We start from the raw sequence: 10,451 nt of genomic DNA on the forward strand, positions 1-10,451 counted from the left end.
CAGTAGGCGAAGAGGAAGGGGCGGGGACCGGCGGTGGTACGCATGCGCCCACTTCCTCCGCCGGGGAGTGGCCGCTCTAGGCAGCGGGGAGGTCGAGGGGTTAAGGGGATTGGGAAACGACTGCGGCCTCTCCTCTATGGTCGCGGGCTGGGGGCACTCTCCTCCACAGTCTGTCCGAAGTTACTTCCGGAAGTGAAGCCTCTACCTCTTCCTCTGTTTCCCCGGGGGTCCGGGCGGGGGGCGATGGCCGGGTTGGCCCCGGGACGAGTGAAATGGTAAGCCACAGCACGGCGGGGGATGGTGAGGGAGCGGCCCAGGCATGATTTCGGGGCGTAGTGTGGAAGACGGAACCGGAATCCCCTTGGCCGATCCCTTTGGCGGGGTTGGAGGAGGCGCGCGGGCCTTTCCCTCGCCCAGGCCGGGGTCCTGATCCGCATCAGTCCTGGCCGCGGGGTGCGGACCCCAGCTTGGCCAACTTACCCATCCCTTCGCGAGAGCCCCACGTCGGCGGGGCCGGTCGCTGGGCCTCGCCTGCGTCCTCTTGAGGGTGTCGGGGTCAGAGCCCTTCGCTCCAGGGGCTTCCTAGGGCGGGATGGAGGGGGCGTCGCTTCCATACACTTTGGAGAGGGACAACGGGGTGCCTGCGCGCCAGGAGCGCCTGCCACAGCCTGAGCAGTAGCTCAGCCAGAATTGATCGGGTTCCTGATAGCCGCCAGGCTGAGCTTGCCGTCTAATTAGCGAGGCACCTTCCTGCCCCAAGGCGGAGTGATTGTTCTGCGCTTTTAAAATAGGGTAACGGAAGCGCAGAAAGGAGAAAGTGAAACCCCAAAGTCACACTTGGGCTGGACTCTTCTGATTCCGAGCCTCACTCAGAAATCCGAACTTGTGCAAAAAGGAGTTTTCTTTTATTAAAAGAGGGGGAGGCAAATGGGAGTCACGTTATGTCTATCTGAGGGTATCTGGCGGGGCTGGAGGCAACCCCCCAACTTTGGTGAAGTGATAGCCTAGAGGCTGTCATGCTCTCAACTGTCGCCATTCTGTCCTCCCGCTGAAGCCCATTGGTTGGTCCTTTGGGGATGGTCTTGATGTCACGCTCCGAAAGGCCAATAGGAAAAGAGCTTTGCTCTCTACCCAGGGCACACCCCAGAGGCAGCGCAGACTGCACGTGCTGATAGGGTTGTTTTGTTTGCTCCTGTCACTGACGCTTTGTAAACGGCCAGCCTGGGTGTATCCCAACCAATGTGCTTTGCATTTCCCTGTGTATCTCCATAAACTTGATGCAAAAACTGTACTTCTCCAAGACAGTTCTGTCTTTTTTTTTAATATCCCCATTTTACAGGTGAGCGCCAACAGCATTTGGCACTGGCACTAATTACACAGCCACCACTCAGTAAATGCCACCGTTAATAATTCTAATAATACCAGTCGACCATACAACAAACTCTTTTTGAGTATCTATGCATAGAGTTTGTCATTTAAACCTCCCAACAGCCCTTCGAAGTTGATATTATCCTAGACTGATAAATGGGAAATACGAGGCTATGAGACTCAGGGAGAATAAATGGTGACCAGGTTTGGAATCCAGATCAGTCTCACTCTTTTTTTCTTTTTTTTCTCTCTTCCTTGCGTAGGCCTAGGAATCAGTCTCACTCTTAAAACTATACTGTTCCAACTCTACTATCCTCTGCAGAGAAATTATAGTGCAGGAGATGAGAAAATTTACACAGATAAAAGTTACAGTAATGCACAGAGGCAGGAAAGATTAATTTGGGTGGGAGGGGGTTAGACTTTCAAGTGAAAATTGATTTGGATCTTGTCAGTTGGATACTTTTGACCCAGAAATGTTTTGAAGCTGCGTTACAGATGGAGAGAACAACGTGAGGATGTGGAAATATGCCCAAGCAGCAGGAATTAGTAGATGAGACTACCGTGTAGTCACATGTGTGTGCAGAGGAATAGTAGGGAACAATCACAATAATACTAATAGCTAACATTTACATGGCACTTACTGTGTGCCAGGCACTCAGTCATCTTTGTGAATGCTGAACATATATTAAATTCATCTAATCCTTTCAACAACCCTATCAGGCGGGTACTATTAATATCCCCATTTTACAGGTGAAGCAACAGAGGCAGAGAAAGGTTAAGTGACCCTCTCTGGAGGTCATGCTGCTAATAATTGGTGGAGCTGGGATTTTAACTCATTCATTCTGGCTCCAGATTTTGTGCCCAAATTAAAAGTTATGTTGATTGCTAAGGGCCGGCTTTCAACGGTGGGCTTTATTTTCTTGTAGTAGGTAACTTTTGAGCAAAGGCAGGGCTTGATGAGAATTTTATTCTAGGAGGATGTTTCAGGCAATGGAAAGAGGAGGGATTGGCAAGAAGAGAATTGAAAGTGTCATTTAAACTTTTTTTATTCACACATATTCATACCTTTTCTGAGATATGTATTTAAGTATGTCAGTGTTTATTTGTATGTAACAGCTCTCTCTCTCTGGTTCCCAAACTTCTGTGTACAGAAGAATCTCCTGAAGGCCTTGTTTAAAATGTACATTCCTGAGCCTCTCTCCCGGACATCCTGGTTGAAGTTTACCAGGTGATTTTGGTGGAGGAATCAAATATTTGTTGATTTGGTTTTCATCTACAAATACCTAGAGCTCAGCTTTGTGCCGGTCACTCTGAGGTATGGTGATAAAATTTAGTGGCTTGGTTTCTGACCTCAGGGAGCTCAGGATTTGATGGGAGAAGCAAAGACATGACCAAAACAGTAATGTGTAAAAAGTGTGAGAGTGAGCTGAATCTATAAAGGACATGTTAGTTTATAATAGGAGTCATACAAAGTATTTTAAAACCAATGGTTAAGGTATGGGTTACTTAGTAACCTCCAGCAGCTTTTCATAGCTTTCTGAGTCGTTGAACATCTGCAGCGTTTAGTACAGGATAGGTCCTTGAATATAGGCCACATAACTGAAATGAAAGAGGACAGGCTCTGAGAGAGCCAGGATCTCTTTCTCAGCCTGCCCTCATCTTGCCCAACACTTCCACGCGAGACAGTAAACCACGGGGCTGCAAAGTTCAGGCAGCAAGTCAACACCCAAAGGAGCTTGCTACATTTGCCCTACTGATTTCTGACCCTCTCCGGAAAGAAAATCTATTTGGAGTCAGAAAAACACAAGGTTTTACACACTAAACAACTAGAAATGCTACTCATATTAATGGAAGAAGCAGTTTTTGCCACCTGCAGGAAGTACATGTAATATTCTGTCCTTATTGCCATTTCTGACCCTTGCCTTGTTTACATTTGGGCACATTTATTTTTATTTCATAGTCGCCATAAACAGGTGGACACCCTTTGGATATTTAATAATGTCTGTAGTGTTCTGCCAGTGTTCGTCCCCAGGAGTGGATCTGGGGTGCCAGAGCTAGGGGTTTCCTCACCCATCCCTACCCCTGTTTTTCATTTTTTTTTTCTTTTTTTCAACTCCCCCTTCACAGAACCTGCCTGGTTCTATTGTAAAATTTCTGCATAGAGCAGCATACTCACTCTAGCAGCTGCCAGCTGGAGTTCATGTTCCAAAATGCAGTGTTGTCACATTCTAGTTTGTTTTCTCTCGTTTGTTTTTCTCAGCTGTGCAGTAGCAGCTCTATGATGTGGCCTAGATGATAAAAGAGTAAATCAGTCCTTTGAACTAATAACTGTTATCGATTACTTTATTGGGATAATGAAGTGTTATGCCGCCAGGCTTTAAGTCAGACCATGATTTAAAACCTGGCTCTGCCGTTTACTAATTAGGCCTTCATTTTCTCATCTGTGAAATGGAGATGATAGTAATACTTATTCCTGTAGGATTGTTGTGCATTTCACATTACAAAGGCTCAGTAAATATTCGCAGTTGTGATTATTTTTTGTTGTCAGGTATTATGCAATGAGAGGAAATAGCCTAACTAGAGGCCCAAAGAAGCCAAAATCTTTCCATTCTTACATTGAATATCCTTGCTAAGAAATGATTGGAATTGTATTTTTCAGGCTGGAACCCCAACAAATTAGCCCTTAGAAGGATTCCTAAAATATTAGGCAAAATACAGTCAAAATAGATTTATGTTGAATAAGGAGGTATAGAACCATAATCATATACCACTGGGCCAAGCAGTTTATAAATTACAATTTCTTAAGAGTTCATCGTTATATAGTGAGATCTTTATAAGCTAGCTACTTAAACTCAGAATTAATGCATTCATTTTGGATAAACTCAGTAATAATCATTGTATTAATTGAGTTTCCTAAATTTTAGTTGGGTATATGGCTAAAGAAGGAAACAGGTAACAGTAGGGCCATCACCTCCTGGATAGTAGCCCTTTGGATAAAGCCAGGGGTAAGCCCTCACCCAGTCGGACAAACATCTTCCTTCCAAGGGAGGAATGGCCAAGTTCATGCTGGGTTCTTTAGTTACACAGCATTATTGGGAGATTGCGTGTATCCCAGCCCTTTCTGTTCTTTCATGGATTTTCAGATTACTATAGTAGATCAGTTAGGGATGTCTTCTTGGGCAGACATAGAAAAGGTCATGTTGATTAGATATCTTGGAAATGCCCAGATCATCAGAGATTGTGATGTTTCCTATCAGTTGTGCCAACAACAATAGATAACAACCTGACAGCAAATCAAGAGTGAAGAAAGCTGGCAGTGCAGTGGCTCACACCTGTAATCCCAGCACTTTGGGAGGCCAGGCGGAAGGATCACTTGAAGCCAGGAGTTCAAGACCAGCCTGGACGACATAGTAAGACCCCGTCTCTACAAAAAATAGAAAACAAATTAGCCGGGTGTAGTGGTGTGTGCCTGTAGTCCCAGCTACTCCAGAGGCTGAGGCAGGAGGATGGCTTGAGCCCAGGAGTTGGAGATTACAGTGAGCTATGACGATGCCACAGTACTCCAGCTGGGGTGACAGACCAAGACCCTGTCTCACAATAAAAAGAGAGGAAAGCTATAAGCTGACAACTCCAAAAGCTGACTATCCTAAGGCCAATTAGCCTGGAAACAACCATACACCCACCAATAGACTCAGAAGACATCACATCATGGGACAAGGGATGAGAACTCGGGTGAGGCAAGTAACAAAACTGAGAGCAGGTGGGAGAGGACTGGAGCAGACTGCAGGTGAAAAATTAGATCCCAGTGTTGCTAGGTCTGATTTTTTTTTTTTTTTTTAAAGAGAAGCCAGAAATCTAGGATTTTATGTAAAATTAGATTTTTTAAAATGCTGGCACCAAATTCAATTTAAAAAGAAAAGAATAAACACCATGTGAAAGAAAGCCTGCCTGCATGGCAGATGTTGCCTTAGTAGGGCGGTGGCTGCTGGTGGTGACTGGCCCGGGACAAGAAGGACGGGTGCTCACGGTGATAAAGCTGCGTCACCGTGGCAGGGCTCGCCTGGCTTGTACCACTACAGGAGGAAGACGGGTGTATTGTATTAAGAACCTTTTATCCCAGTGGATAAATAGTAGTTCTTAACCTCCTCCAGGTCTTGGTCCCCTCTGAGACCCTGATAAAAACTCTAGACTGCCTTGCAGGGAAATGCATGTACCATGCACACACTCAAGCTTGATGTCGATTTCAGCTCCTGAGGCACTTCTCCGAGTTTTAGTTGAAAACCCAACTTTTGTTCAGCAACAGATCTTCAGAATGACTCAGTACTTGTGGGAACTCCTGAAGTTTTGCCATACTGTTCAACCTATCATTTTAAACTTTTTTTTTTTTCAGGTAGGGCTCTGCTTGCCAGGGTAGAGTACAGTGGCGTCATCATAGCTCACTGCAGCCTCTAACTACTGGGCGCAACCTCAAACTCCTGGGCTCAAGGGATCCTCCTCCCTCACCCTCCTGAGTAGCTGGGACTGTAGGCACGCCACCACACCCAGCTGGTTTTTTTTGCTGAGGGAGGGAGGAGTAGAGACAGGGGTCTCACCATGTTGCCCAGGCTGGTCTCAAACTCCTTGCCTCAAGTGATCCTCCTGCCTCAGCCTCCCAAAGTGCTGAGATGATAGGCATGAGCCACTGGGCCTGACCATGAACTTGTTACTGTTTGCTATTTTGTCGATTTCCCCAAGCTCATGCATTGTTCCCATCAGTTTTGAGCTAGGTAATTAACCCTAGTAATTTCATAAACAGAAGTGTATCCATGTGAACAGAGCACTGGGGGTAAGAACATAAGGATTCTCCTCCCCCCACTCCATCCTGCCCACATCCCCACCTGTTGTCCTCAAGGCCTTTGACACAAGGGGGAAGCAGGTGAAAAGAACAGTAGCTGAGAGTCTTTTAACACATGCTCACTTGGGAGGGAACTCGGAAGGAACCAACCAGGAACCAACCAGCGGCTTCTCAGGGCTCCAGCCTGCTGCAAGAACAGCTGTAAACATGCTCAGGCCTTCTCAAAGAGGCCTTTAATGGTTGCCAGCAGGGGTGGGTATGTTTACCCAAGTCCCAACACCACAGCTTGTAACTTTAGTGTCTGAGCTAGATTTTTATCACTGAAGGGGCACTTTCTTCCTCTAAAAGTACTGCTTTCTTTAATTGGTGGAAGTAACCCAAATAGATACAGAAGTAACAGAAATGATCTACTGAATTTGTTTAAGAATGTGTACTCTTTCTCTGTTAGCTTCCACTTTTTGAATTTAGGGTAAAATGAAACAAGCAAAACTCCGAAGAAGTTATCAAAGTTCCTGCAGTTTCTAATTTGTCAAAGGCAGTTACAAAACAAAGTTAATTAACGGTCACCCCACCTTTGCAAAATACCCTTTAACATTAGTGTGTGATTTGTTTTCTTGCATAAGAAATAAACTTGCAGATCTCATAGGCAAGGAACTGCTGGTGTATTCTAGTTTTTAAAAGGCTAATTTGTGAGAAGTTAATTTCAAAATACATTATTTGTAATTTTCTGCAATGACTCTGAAATCCATACATTTAGCTTCATGCTTATTCCAACTATAGTTTTGTGTCTCCAGCTGCCCACTAGACATTTCTACTTGGAAGTCTTATTACCTCAAACCCCACATTTATAAAATTCAACCAAACCCCACATTTCTAAAATTCACCATTTGTTTACAATGACCCCGTTTCTATCAGGAGTACAGTTTTTCTTGCCTTGTTCTGAAACGTAGCCAACATCTTTGATCATTCTTTCTCTCTAGTCACTAGAGCCCGTAAATTATTTCCTTAGCATCTCTCAGATTTATCCTTTTCTTCACATTTTCATTTTTGCCACCTTAGTCCCAGAAGTAATAATACCTCATTTCTAAGTTGTCCCTAATTGTTCTCCCTGCTTCTAGCCTATCCCTCCTTCCTGTTGAGATTTATATCCACAAGCCCAGCTCTGCCGGTCTCATCACCTCTGAAACGTTTCTGTGCGCCCGTCTCCGATCTGCCTGACTCTCGTCAACCTGGCATGCGAGACCCTGTCTCGGGCCTCATCTCCAGCTGTGTCACCCCTGCTCTCAGTGAAAACATGAGGACATTTCCCCAGCCAGGCCCAGCCCTTGCAGAGCCCTCACCCAGCGCGTTGTATCTTTCCTCTGTCATTGAATCCAGATATGATCAAGAGTTCCGTGCCCAGCTCGTAGGAGATGCTCAATAAGTACTCATAGTGTGATTATTATTTCCTACCATAATGCCCTCACATGGTAGTTGTTTTGTCAGTATTGGTGGAATAAAGGAACTACTTTATCAAAAGGATTCTTTTTTCAAAATCCTACATAAGATCTCCCACTTCCTTAGCAATTTGAAGAGGCTGCCCAAAGGAAAGCACTTAGAAACATTTTAAATGTTTCTAAACATACAAACAATGAGCAAGTATGATTATTGGAAAAAATCTGGAATCTGTTGAGATCATTTATTTAGACTCTTTCTCTTCCAAAAACAAGAGTTATTAATGGGCCCATACAGAAGGTTATTCCCCTCTTTACTATCATCTTTTACTTTGAATATATTTGTTCATTACATTTATTTTCTAAATTTATATTTTATCTTTAATTATCTTTTTAGTGTTGGCTAAGGAACCTCTAGTCCACTTTTAACACCGAGTTTAAATTTTAGTTGTGTTTGGCCAAAAGGAATACAAAATATTTTTTTTTTTTTACGATTCCTGTATTTTTTTATAGTTATTACAAAGTCACACATTTTCATTAAAAACAACTTAGTAAATGCAGAAAACTAAAAACGAAGGCAAAAATTACCCATGATCTTCCCCTTCCAAACATACCTACTGCTAACCCTATCTTTCCTTCTAGTTTCTATTTACTGGTTTACTTATTTAAATTATAGTGTTTTCGTGCTCTGTGTAAAATTTTGTACCCTATAAAATGTGGTAAAAATCTCTTACCGTTGCTTTTAAAAATCAGTAAATTGCTACCATTTATGGTTTATCTTTAAATAAACCATATGCCAGGCTCTGTACTAGGCACTGTACTTGCATTCTCTTACTTAGTTGTTCAAACCTCCAATGGGGAAATACTCTGAATACCCCCATTTGTACATGAGGAAGCCGAGACTCACAGCTGGCCAGTGGCAGAGGTGGGGTAAGAACCCAGGCCACCCAGCACTGGGACCTGTGTTCTTAACCACGTGTGTGCAAAGCATAAAGCATGAGCCCTTCTCTGCGTGGCTGGTGTGTGTGGCGGAGGGCGATTTTCTCTCTTTTCCTTCACAGTAGTGAGACTGGGAAACTCTTACCGTAACACCAGAAATAGTGTGGATAATCATTTCTTTAGCCCCTATTTATACCATTCACCTTCGTAGCCACTTTCCTTCACTGTCTCTAATCCTCACAAGAAGCCTTTAAGGTTTGTGTGCCGTTACAACCATTTCACAGTTGAGAAAACGGGCTCAGAGCTCAAGTAACTTCTGCACAGTCATAGAGCTAGTGAGTTGGGGAGTTGAGGTTCTAACTCCAGGGTCTTCTCTGTCATACTGCCTCTCCATTTAAAAAATCTCCTAAGACCCGGATGAGAATGAGAAGAGAATGGTTCTTCACCGTTTGCATATTAATGACATTAGCATGGTTCTGTGTCACCAAACTGGCCAGATCCATGGGACATGATGTGCACGTTTGGGTTGATTTAGGGGGAAAAGGTATATTGAGTCATGGGGGAGTTGGCCTGGCACGGGGCACCAGAAAACAAGGCTTCACTCACTTCTTGGAATTGCTTCTCTTAGGGCCTCTGAAATCAAATTCCCTAATGGAAATTATTTGTGTGGACCAAATGAGTTATTTACATGAAGTATATCTATTGTTGTGAATCCCAGACATTTTACCAGACCAGGAAGCTGGGTTATTTTAAAATCATACACCTAGAAAGGACTTTAGAAATTTAATTGCAAACACTGAGACCAGAGAAATTTCAAAGGAAATTAGCGAAAGGGAAGGATCCAGAATTCTCTACCCCCAAATCTATTGAAATTTCCACTACACCATTTTGCTTTACTAGCTTTGAAAAGTATAACGAATAGGCAAGAAAGAAATTCAGTGATGATGATTTGGTTTATGGAATATAGATTTTTATAAGCTGAATTTGTCACATTTAAAAATAAGAGCTTTGATAGAATGGCAATATTATTGTATTAACTATTCTTCTCTTCAAACAACTATTTGTCCTATTGCTGTCTTTTTTTCCCCTAGATTAATGATGCTTTGCAGCAGTTTTCTAAGTCTGAAATTTTTTATATCTGTGGATCCCAGAATTTGCTAAGAGATGGAGGAGCCTCAGAAAAATGATCTGAACGTGGTGGGCCTTGAGAACGATGACCCTCTCAAAAGCACCGGGCCTCAGATTTCCGTTAGTGAATTTTCTTGCCACTGCTGCTACGACATCCTCGTTAACCCCACCACCTTGAACTGTGGGCACAGCTTCTGCCGGCACTGCCTGGCTTTATGGTGGGTGTCTTCAAAGAAAACAGAGTGTCCGGAATGCAGAGAAAAATGGGAAGGTTTCCCCAAAGTCAACATTCTCCTCAGGTAATGCTCAACTCACATCGGTAGCACAGCTCGTACAACGTGTTCTCTCTTAGTGGAAGCGGCAGCGTTTGAAAAGGCTGCAGATTTAGAGCTCACTTTCTGGGTAGTCACTCTGCCTCTGCTCGAATATGAATTAGGGACTCAAGGACCTGAAAATCAAAAAAAAGGGGGGGGGGCCTGAAAAATCCAGACTCCCTTCCTCACTGGTGACCACAATGTGTTGTTTTGTTTTTGTTTTTTGTTTTTCTGAGACAAGGTCTCCCTCTTGTCGCCTGGGCTAGAGTATAGTGGCTTGATCATAGCTCACTGTAACTTCAGACTCCTGGGCTCAGGCGATCCTTCTGCCTCAGCCTCCGGAGTAGCTGGGACTACAGGCTCATGCCACCACGCCCGGCTAATTTTTGTATTTTTAGTAGAGACGGTGTCTTGCTCTTGCCCAGGCTAGTCTCA

The 10,451-nt window shown here is 43.9% G+C and overlaps 1 protein-coding gene across 3 annotated transcripts in view; it reads left to right on the plus strand.

The window, feature by feature from the left end:
* Positions 1-63: 63 nt before the first annotated feature.
* The window catches only part of BFAR (bifunctional apoptosis regulator), a 27,090-nt gene continuing 16,702 nt past the window's right edge, over positions 64-10,451 (plus strand). The window contains exons 1-2 of one of the 3 annotated variants that reach the window (XM_012647759.1): positions 64-275; positions 9,666-10,001. In XM_012647759.1, coding sequence (XP_012503213.1) covers positions 9,739-10,001 — 263 coding nt within the window. In that variant the 5' untranslated portion in view covers positions 64-275; positions 9,666-9,738. Of the gene's footprint in view, positions 276-2,659; positions 2,684-9,665; positions 10,002-10,451 lie in introns of those variants that run through there. The other 2 variants (XM_012647761.1, XM_012647760.1) reach the window with 2 other exon arrangements.

Source organism: Propithecus coquereli, unplaced genomic scaffold (genome assembly GCF_000956105.1).
Source record: "Propithecus coquereli isolate 6110/MARCELLA unplaced genomic scaffold, Pcoq_1.0 Scaffold27, whole genome shotgun sequence".
NCBI lineage: Eukaryota > Metazoa > Chordata > Mammalia > Primates > Indriidae > Propithecus > Propithecus coquereli.